This window comes from Silurus meridionalis, chromosome 11 (assembly GCF_014805685.1).
Source record: "Silurus meridionalis isolate SWU-2019-XX chromosome 11, ASM1480568v1, whole genome shotgun sequence".
Classification (NCBI taxonomy): domain Eukaryota; kingdom Metazoa; phylum Chordata; class Actinopteri; order Siluriformes; family Siluridae; genus Silurus; species Silurus meridionalis.
In genome coordinates this window covers 6975348-6990475 of record NC_060894.1, presented here as the reverse complement: position 1 = coordinate 6990475, position 15128 = coordinate 6975348, and the positions used below count along the sequence as shown (strand labels likewise).

The window sequence follows — 15128 nt, the reverse complement described above, 5'->3', positions numbered from 1 at the left end:
AAGAGAGGTATTATAATATGTAAGTAGGTGGATGAGAAATTGTATTTTCTATCAATGATTTCGCTCATAAATGTGAACTTTGCTCATCTTGTGAGCAGGATCGGTGTCTGGAGTTACCCAATAAGATGATGATGATTTTTACTCTACAAACATAGTCTGCCCGCTGTGCTTAAAAGAGACGAACATGAATGCATCCATGCTACAAAACGAGTGAAACGGCGAAATCGTCTGTCACCACGGTAACATCTGATTCACATTGTTTAGAGAGAGCAGCTGTTGGGGGATGAAGAAGAGAAAGAGAGAGTAGAACAGAGGTGTGTGCGTGTGTGTGCATGTGTGTGTGTAGTAAATGAAAGGAAGATACTGAAGAAAGACTTTTTGTCTTTTCCTGTACATTTCCATACATTTTCCACAATTCAGTCCAACATAAAATCACATTGACCATTTTATTTCTTTCCTGTCCCCCAGGTTTAGAATGATTTTGTACAGTTTCTGCAATTATCAACAAAAATCACACAAGATTTATTTAATATAAATTTTATATATTTGGGTCTTTTTGGGTCTTTTGAGATGAACCTGATTACATTTGTTTTTTAAATGAAGAGTTGTTGCTGTAAAGGGTCCTTGTGAGATGCAGTGATTGCGGGAGTGCTTTGTCTTTGCTGGAGATTTACGGTGCATTAAATGTGCTGGAGTGGCACAGCGAGCAGCTTGTTGACATGGAGGAGTGCTGTCCCGTGATCCCAAAGCAAACATCAGCGTCTGCTCACTCTCAGGCTGATGGAGACGGGAAGCACCTCGACCTCGCACTGGGGGGAATAGACTCCACCGCTGGTGCAATTAAAACGTTAGTGTAATTGACAGGGCGTCATCGCACTTGAGCTCTCCGAGGAGTCATGATGAGAGGGAGAGGGGTGGATGTTGGGGGGTGGAAATGGGGTTTATTATTAGCGAAAAACGTCTGGTCGTTAAAAGGCTGTTTCAGAGATAAGGCCCATGCTGACGATGCTTGAGATAATGCAGATGCAAGCATTAAGACTAGCATGTGAAAATGTTGTTTGTTTTTTCCTAAGCAAGGGGTTTTATGTCTAAGCTGAAGTGGACTGTATTGTGCACAACACCAAAACAACATCAGATCATAAAAGCGGAGATACAGCATACAATATGGTGCTATGTTTTCTAATTTTATGTTGTGGGCTTAGTTTTTTTTTTTTTTTTTGTGGTATAAGTGGTTTGTTGCATGTTTGTTATGTTTGTGCACATACAAAAACAGCTTTAATGTTTGTTACCACAAAATTAGTGGTGCACAATCATAAAATGTCATTGGATGTAGTAGCATTACATTTTCTCTTTAGAAGAACTAGGGGACCCAAACCTGTTCTAGCATGACAATGCCCTTGTGCACATGGTTTACCTGGGTTGGAGTGGAAGATCTTGAGTGACCTGTCATAGAGCTGTTTTAGATCTCAACCCTACTGAACACCTTTGATACAAATTGGAATGCTGACCAGGCCTACTCACCTCAGCTACATCAGTATTTGATTTGACTAATATCCTTGTAGCTGAATGAGCACAAATCTCAACAACCACATGAATCTTTTAATTAGGTGTCCACAAATGTTTGGCCATATAATGTACTATGAGGTGTGCAGTCATTGTTTATTTCGTATTTAATTTTTTTGAGCTGTAGTTCATGACAACCGTCATAAAACCGGCAGAACATTTTAATGAGAAAATAAAAGCTTCAGGAAAGCTCCCTCATGACTATGATGTAAATGCAGAGGACATAGTTGTCTTGTGGAACATCCTTTCATGTAAAAGGTATCAAGGGGAATTCAACTATATATACATGATGCATGACCAAGCCTGTTGTTCTTTGTAACAGTTTGGTGAGTATATTCATTTTAAGATGGATGCAGCACTTTCAGCAACGAATGTCTATTCAAGTAGCTGTTGACAATTGTTATGATTTTTAATAGTGCTAACTGGAGAACTGGAGTCTAAACAAAAGCTCAGATAGTATGAGATCTTGTAAAACCCGTGAATGTTGTTTAGGTTTGGCGTAATCTTTCAGACCTTATTTCCACATGCTAAAGGAGCTCACTGGGATGTGTTAAACATTTCAGTGTTGCTTACAGCAAGAAATATCTAGCGGATATGCTACTAATACCTCTGTTTTACAAAATGTTCTCAGAAAAGTACAACAAATCTGATTGGTTATTTATAGCCCCCACCTACTTCACAACCCCGCCTTCCTTTAAACTTTTCCTGTTTGCTGACTTTGTGCGAACTTGCTTCACGTCAGTTCTGTTGTCTCTTGATGCCAACCTTAATGTTAGTCGATTAGCTTCATAAAAGATTCAACATATCTAATTTGGCGCGTTACATGCTGCCGCTCACTGTACCTCTGCTTTCAGCTCGACCCAAGAGGACGAGCAACGAGAACGTTTGATCTTCATCACTCCCTCTTTTTACTTCTGTCTCTCTCTTGCTCTCTTCCCCCCTATGTCTATTTTTCTCTCTCTCTCTCTCTCTCTCTCTCTCTCTCTCTCTCTCTCTCTGTCTGAATATTTAATAATGTTGAATTATGGAGTCCCTCGACCATAATGAAGGCAAATCAGACAATTAAAGTCGAGTGCCTGCGCCTTAAATCCTCTGGCTCTTAGCCGAGGGCTAAAGCGATTTGAAGTGGTGCGTTTGTTTGATTATCTAATCCTCACTTTGCTCCTCAGCCCCAGTCACCAGCTGTTTCTTAAATCTGCATGGAATAAAATAATCGAGTGTCACATCAGCTGTATGATCAGTTATGTCCAGTGTGGACTTTCTGATGTGACTTTGTCTTTAGAAGCAATGTTGAAAGGATGCTTGACAATTAGATATTTGCTTAATCTAAACATTTAACCTGGGTCTAAATTTATTTTTTATTTTTTTATCTTTTTTATTCTCACCATGGTTGAACAAAGTGTTTTTTATTACTTTGTATCAGATTAAACCAGTCTGGCCATTCTCTTTCTGTATGTCTATGTGCCTGTCTATTTGTTTGTGTGTCTGCCTGTCTGTCTGTTTGTCTGTCTGTATGTGTGTCTGTCTGTCTGTCTGTCTGTCTGTCTGTCTGTCTGTCTGTCTGTCACTTTAAAAGATTAGGAATAATATTTTGTATGTTTGAACAATGGCCATTATGACAGGCATTCACATTTATTGAGAGTGAGTGTGTGTGTGTGTGTGTGTGTGTGTGTGTGTGTGTGTGTGTGTGTGTGTGTGTGTGTGTGTGAATGCATACAGTAGCCCGTTGCTGTGCCAACTGCGGCAGCTGTCAACATCTCACTCTCTAATAGTGACAAATGGTATTTATTACATCAGTGTTAATTTGGTGGCATTCACGCAGAGATGGAGACGCTGATCCCACCCTGATCGAGCTCAGGCAGAGTAATTACAGCATGCAGAGCTCATTTAAACCACTTATCCTGCACACTCTGTCACTTCCTCGCAAGACGTGTGCACAGGGGAGGGTGATGTGTCAAAAATATATCAGACCACGATACACATAAACGTATCATGACACTGCAAAGGAAATTTTTGGTGAAAATCAGCTTCATGTTTTCTTGTTTATGCCCAAAAAAACTTCAATGTGGTAATTCATTGGATTGAAACTGATTCAAAAGTCACAGATTTTAATGTACAGGCAACAAAGCTGAGTTATGAATGGTTAGTTACATTATTTACAACAATATCATGTTCTATAAAAATATATCATTATAGATAATGTCATATCATGCAGTCTATTCAAATCTATGTGACTTTGAGAAAAGTCTACTTCTTGATGTCTAGATGACTGGGTCGCCAAAACAGCATGTCTTGTAGGGTGGTCCCAGGTTGCCCTACCAAAAGTGCTCCAAGGAAGGACAATTTAGGAAACAAGGACTCTTTAATGCATGTTGGAGTGAAGATTTGCCCATTTTGTGCAATTCCAGAGAAAAAAATATTAAAGAACAAAGGACTGGAAAAGTTAAAGCTGGCTCTGATCAAAATGTGCCAGAACACTCAAAACATCAGAGCTTGCTGTGTATGGAGACGCGTAGCTGCAGAACAGTCAGAGAGCCCATTCTGACCCCTGTACAATACCCAAAACTCTTACAACAGACATGTACTCATCAGAATTGGACCATGGAGCAGTGGAAGTTTGAAGAAATCATGTTTTCTTTTACATCAAGTGAATGGCCAGGTGCATGGGTGTCACTTACCTGGGGAAGAGTTGGTAGCAGGATGCACTATGGGATGAAGACTTCTTGGGACACCTACTAGTCCTTAGCCCTGTGTTTTCTGTTATGTAGCTTTATGTTGTCTATGTAGCACCACGGTCCTGAAGGAGGGTTGTTTCATTTTACTGTGTACTGCGTCAGCTATATATGGTTGAAATGACAATAAAAGCTCTTGACTATTGACTCTTGAAGAGACATTTTGATGCTCTTGGTGATGTTCTGCTGGGAAACCTCAAGGCCTGGATGTCCACGTGGAAGTAAAATGTACGTTTCATACCACCTAAACATTGTTTTAGACAACGGTAACAGTATTCCCTAATGACAGCAGGATAAAATCGTTTAAGAAACGTGACAAAAAGTTCAGGATGCTGACTCACCAAATACACCAAAAAATCTGATCAACCGTCTGTCATTCTGGACAAACACGCAAAGGAGTCTTGTGAGGTCGATGAGTTGTTAAATGAGCTGTTTTGGCAGATCTACATGATATTTGGCAGGTGATTAAGTTACGGCTGATCTGTATGTGTGTGTGTGTGTGTGTGTGTGTGTGTGTGTGTGTCTGTGGGTGTGTGTGTGTGTGTGTGTGTGTGTGTGTGTGTGTGTGTGTGTGTGTGTGTGTGTGTGTGTGTATATCTGCAGAAAGCAGATTCAAGAGTGAGGAATCTATATTTAAAGCCACTGTAATCTTTCAGGAGAGGTGCCAAACTCTCCTGCTGCTTCAGGTAAGTGAGCTCGGGGTGTGGGCGCTGTGTGATTACAGCTGAGTGGAGAAAGAATATGGAGATTTTGTGTGTGTGTGTGTGTGTGTGTGTGTGTGTGTGTGTGTGTGTGTCTGTGTGTGTGTGTGTGTGTGTGTGTGTGTGTGTGTGTGTGTGTGTGTGTGTGTGTGTGTGTGTGTGTGTGTATATCTGCAGAAAGCAGATTCAAGAGTGAGGAATCTATATTTAAAGCCACTGTAATCTTTCAGGAGAGGTGCCAAACTCTCCTGCTGCTTCAGGTAAGTGAGCTCAGGGGTGTGGGCGCTGTGTGATTACAGCTGAGTGGAGAAAGAATATGGAGATTTTGTGTGTGTGTGTGTGTGTGTGTGTGTGTGTGTGTGTGTGTGTGTGCGAGGAGAGAAAGAAAGAGAGAGAGGGGTGCTAATTTCAGCCTCTGTTCCAGTTCATGGAGGGAAAATGTGATTTAGTGTGTATAAAGTGTCTGTGGCGTGTGTGTGTGTGTGTGTGTGTGTGTGTGTGTGTGTGTGTGTGTGTGTGGAGAGTGTGTGGGCGGACGAGACCGGCTCTAATGAGCCTGAGATGGAGGAGCTGACGTTACACACGGCTGTAGTGCTGCAGCTGGTATTTACATTGCAGTTGATGTTGTCGCGTCCATGGAGAGCTCTACACAAAACAAATATGTTTTTCTTTTAAATGCCCCACCTCACCGTCAAACATCTATGTGCACCGGTGAGGCTTTTAAAGCCACGGTTTCTAATGATTCAAAAATGCTTTTTGCTGTATACCTGTAATAAGCATGCCCATCAAGTGGCCTTCAGTGGCTTCCTAGAGAGCTCTTACCTCAACCTTATTGAACACCTTTGGGATGGAAATAGAAATAGAAAGCGGACTGCACCCCAAAAATCCTCACACTACATCAGTGTTTGACTTTACTGACACATTTCAACATTTAGTGGAACATCTTCCCAGAAGAGTGGAGGTTATTATAACAGCAAATGAGGAATAAAATTGGAATACAAAGCTCAAAAAGTTTTTTTTATTGGTGTCCACAAACCTTTATCCATATATAGTTTGAATATGATCACTGAAGAAAGAAAAACATCAGAACCAAAAATGACAAACTGCTGCTCTAACAGAGCACAAAAAAAACAGAACTATGACACACGATGTATTTTTATTTTAAGCAGTTCATACACTAAGAATCATCATCACTGAGAGAAGCAGATTACAAATCACAGAAGATAAGGAGTACCACAAACCCTTATTTAAGTACTTGCACTAGTTAATTTTCTTAACTGTGATTATGGCCCTAATCTCTGCATTCGAATCACTTTACTTAGTAAATCTCACCCTTCACAGCACTCACTGGCTGTGTCTGAAATTGCTCACTTTATCACTCATTCACTATCCCTATATAGTTCATGGGAGTTGAGTTCACTATATAAGAAGAAGGGAATGAAAATAAGCTAGCAGATTCAGACTCAGACTTAAATATCATGTGCGGGAGAGGAAAGAATGTCAGGAAGGATTTCATCATAAATGTTACACCTATGCTGTATTAACATCTGCAGTGTATCATAAACAGTATGTTATTTTTGCTATGTTATTTCACTATTATTTGTATTATATAAAATTACATTAAATATAGAAATTAAAAATTATTAATATAAAAACATACTACATTTATACAAACATATAAATATAAAAGAACAAATAATTATATATTATGTTCAAAACATTTTTGAAGGTTTTCCTGTCACTGTAATCGATCTAAATCCAGAGCTAAACATCATAAAATCTACTCGGTCTTGCCAATTTGCTCATTTTGGTTCTAGTGAAATTTCTTTTCCTGAGTTTTTTTGCACTGTACTGTTGCAGTATAAGAAAAAGTTCATTAGCGGATGTACACTCAAAATCGGAGTGCATTGTATGTACAAAAATAGGAATAAAATTAGGCAATTAAGTTGTTCACTCAGAATTCAGACTCCACTACAAAATGGCCACCACTCACACTTATGCACTACATAGGAGATTGAGAGCGGTTTCAAACGCAGGAACTGTCTCATGTTTGTCAGTCAGGTTTGTTGTTACTGTTGTTGTTTGTTCTTTTCATTTGAATGCTAAGGTTATAGTCTCTTTGTGACTTTGGACAACTTTGGGTTTTGGTTCATTGTTTTTGTTTTTTGTGTGTTTGTACTTTATTAGAGTTTAAAAGCTCTAAGAACTAATACAAGCTAACTGTTGTGAGTAATGGAGTTTCTCCTATATATTTCAACCTTGAGATGTTATTCTACAAAGACAGCATTTTAAGGCTGTAATGCTAATTATGCATCTGGAGAGTTTGCATCAGGTACAAACGGGAACACAGGGAGGCAATGAAGCTCGAGGGTCAGAACACACATTAAATATTCACACACTGTAGCTACAGATGGCGTTATGGGTCAGCGTTATGGCCAAGGACATGCCAGCATCCTGATCTTTTATTCCTGTTTCAGTACCTATTTGTTTTCTTTCTTTCTTTCTTTTTTTCTTTCTTTCTTTCTTTCTTTCTTTCTTTCTTTCTTTCTTTCTTTCTTTCTTTCTTTCTTTCTTTCTTTCTTTCTTCTTTTTTAAAAGTAATGTTTTAATGGGCAACTCTTAACAAACATAGATGTCATGAAAAAAAACATTGTGTGGATATTATATTGTACCACAGTGCTCTTGCGAACTTGTGCGTGGCCTTAAAATACAGAGTAGTGTATTTTACACCAATCCCACTTTTGCTATTCATTATTGATGACTTTTGTTGTGAGTTTGCATGCTGTGGGCAGCTTGTCAAAAAGTAGTGAAGCGTGCTGAATCTTTGTTATCGACACACACAAACTCATTCCAAACAGAAATAAAACATAAACATTAGGTATAAAATGTTCTATGTTATAAAGACTCAACAGGAAATGAATTTAAAAAGCAAGCTAACTAGCAAACAACTTGTTTACTAAATGTATAAATCTAAATTTGAGCTTTACTCAGCATTAGAGGCTCTGCATTAAAGTATTTAGTGTTAGCTGTGAGCTATCAGAAAGAAAATGCCCTGTCCGAATTTACCTCGAAAGGCTCTGATAAATATGGCGATCACCTCGTCAGTGTTGTAGAACATTCCAGGTTCTATTTGTATTATTTCCAAAGAGACACTACATGTGTTTACAGTATGGCAAAAGAACAGTTTTGACTGGGGTTTAGGGTTAACACCCGTGAGGTCAGAGAGAATGAGTATCTGGTGAGAAGGATTAGAGAGGAGAGGAGAGGAGAGGAGAGGAGAGGAGAGGAGAGGAGAGGAGGAGAGGAGAGGAGGAGAGGAAAAGTAAGGTGGGGAGAGGAGAAGATGGGACAGGGGAGGAAAAGTGAGGTGAGGTGAGAAGAAGGTGAGGTGAGGCGAGGTGAGGACAGGAGAAGAAGAAGAAAAAGAAGTGAGAGGAGATTAAAGTAAAGGATTTGAGAGGAGTTGAAAAGTGAGTAGAGGAGAAGAGAGTAAAGGAGAGTAGAGAAGAGGAGAAGATAAGACAGGAGAGGAAAAGAGAGGTGGGGAGAGGAAAAGATGGGACAGGAGAAGAAAAGCGAGGTGAGGAGAGAAGAGAAAAAGTGAGGACAGGAGAAGAAAAAGAACAAAGAAGATAGAGGAAATAAGAGGAAAAGAGAAGAGGAGATTAGAGGAAAGGATGGGACAGGAGTTGAAAAGTAAGTAGAGGACAGGGAGGAAATGAGAGTAGAGGAGCAAAGAGAAAGAAGAGAGAGGAGATGAGAGGGAAAGAGAAGAGAAGAAATGAGAGGAAAGAGAAGCGAGAAGATGAGAGATATGCAAAGACTGGGAGAGGAGAGGAAAAGCTGGGGACAGGAGAGAAGAAGGAAATAAGAGGAAAGGATGAGATCAGAGAGAACATGAAGAAGAAGAAGAAGAAAAGAGAGGACAAGAAAAGAGAAAGAAGAGGAAGAAGACAAGAAGAGAGGTGGGGTGTTGCTTGGTAGATTTTGTTCCAGGAGAATGTTGTTCCATGCAATAAGCCGGCATTTCGACACGCTTGGAGCACCTCAGAGCTTCCTGATATGAGTATAGCAAAACTGGGGCAGGTGAATCCTCCTGTAAATGCAGGCATATCCTGCAGCACACTTTCTATTTCATGCTCTCTCACAGATGAGATGCTGGAAAAGCTAGCAATTAATAGTGTGCTAAATTAATACGAATGTGTCCTTTCACTCTGAGACAAGGTTACACACTTTGTTTTGCTGTTAGCAAAAAAAAGAAAAAAAAAAGAAAAGATAAAATCTAGTCCTGAGTTGCCACACATACATAGACTGTTGTATAAAACAGTATGTGAGGGAAAAAAACACAAAGTGTGCTACTATAGGCACATAATCAATGATGATTTATCAGTTGTGGATTATTTTCTCATCTTTCACTCCCTGGTGTGTTTTTGTTTTACCACAGCAAATGTTATTTATCAAAGAACAACATATCAAATTAGAAGCTTCTTATGTTACAGAAAAAGAATACTAACCTACTGTTAGAGCTTTACTTTAGCATGGTGCAAATTTTTTAAACCCTTTCCAAGATAAATAAATGCATCATTCCTTAAAGTTTATCATATCATCCATTGTTCTTTTTTTGTTACATACATGCTCCGCCATAAATTGCCTGCGTAATTTGTATTTATTGTAACCCCAAAAGTACTTTGCATGTCCCACCAGTCATTTCATCACCTTTATTTCACCTCATTATGTAACCCTCTGCTGTATGTTGAGAATGCAGCGTCTCTGAAGCCTGTGATGTGAGCTTATCCTATCAGTCTCACTCTTTTCCTTTTTCTTTTAGTCACGAATGGCAGGCTGCCTGCTTTAATGAAGCCACTCCTCATTCAGAAAGCGCCATCAACAAGAATATGCTTAAAACTCCAGGCGCTCAGCAGGATACCTATGATGTGGTGAAAAAAAACAAACATAAAATGTCTGAAATATTACACGGAGGATCAGGAATGTTGCTTTCTGCCACTTTAATCTCTTTATATATCAGAGAATACTTTTTGAAATGGGAAAAGATGCCAGGTATCGCCATGGTGATGACTATTAAACTGGACAGTCTACGGTGAATGCCGAAAAATGTGTTTGTAGAGTTGGGATTTTGACATGACAGGCAACAAAAATCTCTGCTTGTTTAAAAAGGAAAAAAAAAACACATGGTTACAAAAACGCCAAGCTTGTCTGTCACGGTAACCACAGCGACAGCAAAGCAAGAATTTTCCAAGGACTTATTAAAGATTTTAATAATTTGACTGTGAAATAAAAAATGTAAAAAATATAAAATGTTATTCCAGCGATACATAAACAGATCCTGGTTCAATCTTAAACTGGGTTTCTTTCATGTTCTCTGGATTTTCTCCTACCTCCCAACAAAGCATGCCAGGATGTACACTAGGGACCTTGAATTGCTTTTAGATGTGAATGAGTGTTAATGACAGTGTGCCTTGAGATGGATTAGCATCCTATCTGGGGTGTATTATAATTCCTGGGATAGACTCTTTAATCTCTAAATTCATTACTTTTTATTTGATCTTCAATATTTTGGTCATCCCTGAGATACAAATTATAATATAGACTTGTCAAATGCTTGTTCTACATTCATCCATAATTCCCTCATATTGAAGCCTTCAAATTAGTCTTAGTGTATTCATGCAAATATACAGAGTTCTCATTTTCTCATAAATATTTATTTGTATTTACAGACTCACTTTCACTCAAACAGTGCATCTAGCTCACAGTCTAAAATGCCTTAAAGACATCACATCGTTTCTCTCTCTCTCTCTCTCTCTCTCTCTCTCTCTCTCTCCCTCTCTTCCAACTGGGTCAAAGCTTACAATAGCAATGTCTTTACTTCTGGCTCGTCTCATGCTCTTTTTCATTTTCTCATCTAGCACTAAACTGTTTACTTATGCTGTTTGAGCACATACACAACACTCACACACAAACACCGGATAAGATGTACATCACAGTTTTGCAGACACAACCCTTATTTTCACTTATGGCGTTATCGTTTTTAAGAAACATTTTAATTGTTATGAATGAATGAAAAAAAAAAAGGTTTTGTTTGTAGTGTGCTTTTTCATCTGATATTCATGTGATTTATTTATTTTGATTCAATGTTTTTAAACACAATTCATTTATTTATGTAAATGTGTTTTGTTGTTTTAATTAGTTATTTGTTTTATTTATTTTTATTGGTTTATTGTTACATGTGATTTCTCAAATATATATATATACACAGACCAGGCATTTAATTGAGACATTATAACATTATGACGTGAATTATCTCTTCATCCTGGCACCTGTTAGTGGGTGGGATATGTTAGTCAGCAAGTAAACATTTTCTCCTCAAATTTGATTTGTTAGAAGCAGGATGGGCAAGCATAAAAATGTGAGTGAGTTTAACAAGGGCCAAATTGTGATGACTAGACTACTGGGTCAGAGCATCTCCAAAAGTACAGCTCTGGTGTGGTGTTCCTTGTCTGAAGTGGTCAGTATCTATCAAAATGTGTAGGAACCGTGGTGAACCAGTGACAGGGTCATGAGCTGCCAATGCTCATTGATGCACAGGGTAAAATAAGGCTCCGCAATACAGCAACTGTTCAGCAACTGTAGCTCAAATTGCTAAAGAAGTTAATGCTGTTAATGCTCTTTGGGTCAAGACAGTTTTGGCAGAAGGGGGACCAACACAATATTAGTCAGGTGGCCATAATGTTATGCCTGATTGGTGGGCATAAAATTATGATTGGTTAGTGTGTATATATATATTGTAATTCTACTTGGAACTGTAATGGATGGACATTACACACAAATGAGGATGGGTTACCTTTTGAGTCTGGTTCCTCTCAAGGTTTCTTCCTCATGCCACTACAGGGAGTTTGTCCTTGCCACAGTCAGCACTGTTTTGCTCATTAAGAACTGGTAGCTCAGTTAAGGTTCTGGGTAACTGATCGGAAGGTCGGGGTTCAAGCCCCGGTATTGCTAGGCTGCCGCTCTTGGGCCCTTAAGCAAGGCCCCTAACCTTAAGTGCTCCAGGAGCGCTGAATCATGGCTGACCCCAGCTTTCAAACAACCTGGAAAATGTGAAGAATTAATGTCACTGTGCTATAATGCATATGTGACAAATAAAGGCTATTCTATTCTTTTAAGGAAAAACATATACTGTAGAAGAATACTCCATGACGGTATAGACCCATCTTGTTTCTCGTTTCATCTCGTTTGAGCACACTCTTCAATGAAAGGGAATTTTAAACAATATCTGAGCGTTTGGACAAATGTAACATTAATTAGCTTACATGTCTATAGGTATAAAAAACTAAAACAGAATCTGGAATAATAAATAATTCTGACTTTCCTTTTCTTTGTCAAAATGATTAAACTAATTTCACTAATAGTAACTTGATGGAAATGACATTTTTGCATCACACAAAGAACACAATCATTTTCTTATTGCCAGTTTATTAATGCAGTCTGGATATTAAAGATGGTTTCTATTGTGCCTACACCCTTGAGAATTTATCATGAGACAATCTTGTCTAAATTGTCATCTCAATCATAACTGACATGGATGCCCCCTATGGAGTTTAGCTGAAGAGCATGACAGCTATACACCCTATTTCTCTCATTCATAAAAGTTAACGACCTCACCATCCTGCCAATAGCAGGAATTAACACGATATTAGCACATGTACTGTGATCCTTGAATCACATCAAGCCTCACATGATCACAGCAGCTCGGTTCAGTCAGAGAACAGCTCTCTGGGGAGGCTGCAGAAAAAATCAGCCTCTGTTCATAAGTGCTGAGAGTAATTTAAAAGAGAAATGAAATCCAGAGTAAAAAAATTTAATGTGTGTGTGCATGTGTGTTTTTCAGGACCTCGATTTCTCATAACGTCCACGGGAGCCTTGTACATCCTGGACGTGCAGAAGGAGGACGAGTTGTTCAACTATCGCTGCATGACAAGGCATCGCTACACCTCAGAGACGAGGCAGAGCAACAGTGCACGTCTCTTTGTGCCAGGTGAGACGAGTGAGGTTAGGGTTTTGCTCAGGAGCCCAGCTCACAGAAAAGTACACAAATTAAGGTTTGAGTTTGGACTAGCTATAAGGTGTAGCTCATAGGTAATGAATTGCTATGTTATTGAAATTCTGTAAATATCTGCCTCGAAATTCCTCCAAATCTGATAGAAATTTTTTTAAAATCTGGAAACCATATTCATAGTGACCTATAATTATCTTATTTGTACAACTGTGCAGTCAAGGGTCTTGCCAAAGGGCCTAGCAGTGGCAGATTGGTTGTGCTGAGATTTGAACTTACAACCTTCAGACCAGAAGTACAACCTTTTGACTAGTGAGACACAGAACCCGAATATATATCGGTCGACTGAGTACATTTCAATTATTGCCTCAAATCTCTACAAACTACTGTACAAATTGTTCCTTTACTCTCCTATTAGCACCATTATAAATATTTATCCCTACCTTTCCTTAAGACCCCACAAACTCGGCTCCTGCGATCCTTGATGGCTTCGAGAAGCGTGAAGTCATGGCCTCGCACAGAGTGGAGCTCCCGTGCAAAGCTTCAGGGCATCCAGCACCAAAATACCGCTGGCTAAAGGACAACAGGCCACTGGAGCCGGATACACGCTTTAGGCAAAGCGTGACTGGTCTGCTGATCGAAAGAGCTCAACCCAGCGACTCAGGCAGCTACGTGTGCGAGGTATGGAACAGCTACGGGAACGCAGAGGTCATAGGGCGCCTTCTGGTGAAAGGTATGTTTATTTTTTATGTATTGATAAATCCGTAGCATGCAAAAAGCTTTTTGTGACTCTGATTTAAAAAAACTATTGTAATTTATTCATTTCATTTAAAAAATTGTCTGGGCAGTGTTGTCTGGAAGATCATTTAATAACAATAGAACAGTAAATGTGCAAATCACTTAAATTTCCAGCACTGTATTTAGAGCACCTGCTAATGTCGATTTTCTACGCTTTTTAATATGCAAATAATTTCACGCCTCGGAGGATGCCCGATTTTAATTATTATTAGTAGGATCATCTGAGATCAGATTTTTGAAAATAATCTAAATTACTGAATGTCTTGAAAACCAAGCACTTTCCTAAATCCACCCTCCTCAAAAAAAAATATTTTAAAATTAGCCTCAAATAACAAAAAGGCTCACTAATATAATAAAGATTCATTTTGCTATATAGTCTTGGTTATGATCATTTTAAATTTGTCTTCCTTTAACAATTCTATTATTATTTGGCACCTTGGTAAATAGCACTTGATCCAGAACTTTCTTCAGCATTTCATTATGAACAAAATCAGAAAGTTATGAAATTGTAACAATTGTATGAGCTATTGAGTGTTGATTGTTGATAAGCAATGCTGATTGATGTTTTTTCTTCAGAGCCGCTGCGGGTGGTGGTCAGCCCCAGGAAGGTGAAAGGCAGCGTGGGCAGCCAGGTTTCCTTAACCTGTAGTGTGACCGGTTCTGATGAGTACGAGCTCTCCTGGTACCGCAACGGAGACAAGATCAATGCTGGCGGTAGCGTCCACATGAACGGGATTAACAAAGAGAACCTGGTGATGGACGGCATGGCCAAGAGTGATGGAGGAGCATACCAGTGCTTCGCCAGGAAAAGCAAGATCTCAGCTCAGGACTTTGTGCAGGTTATTTTAGAAGGTCAGTGGGGTGTTTTTGGTTGAATAGGCCACTGTGAAAATTATGTATTTCCTTCTTTTCCTGTTCTTAATAAGTCAAAACACTTCTAGTTCCAGACATTTCTTTAGTTTAGCTAAGTCTGATGCTAACAATTAATGGACTTTGCACTGTTTAACTCACCCACATGATACTCGATAATCTATATTGTTGTTTAACATTATGCAAGCTCAAAAATACAATTCCACTATCTGTCTTTGGGAAGCATGAGTGTGGTAAGAGAAGAATTCTGGGTCTTCCAAGATGGCTGTCTCTGTAATGTTCTATCATTATATTTTACTCATGTTTCTAGATGAAAAGAAGTCCAGCAGTGTTCCAAACCATGTCAGCAAGATTTTTTGACAGATATTGTTGCAGATTTGAGCTTTTATTAGT

General features: G+C 39.0%; 1 protein-coding gene across 1 annotated transcript in view; it reads left to right on the top strand.

Annotated features, from left to right (window-relative positions):
* dscama (Down syndrome cell adhesion molecule a) overlaps nt 1-15128 on the top strand; it is a 69721-nt gene that overhangs the window by 28968 nt on the left and 25625 nt on the right. The window contains exons 4-6 of the mRNA XM_046861964.1: nt 12903-13049; nt 13522-13800; nt 14442-14717. Of these exons, the coding sequence (XP_046717920.1) occupies nt 12903-13049; nt 13522-13800; nt 14442-14717 (702 nt within the window). The remainder of the gene's footprint in view (nt 1-12902; nt 13050-13521; nt 13801-14441; nt 14718-15128) is intronic.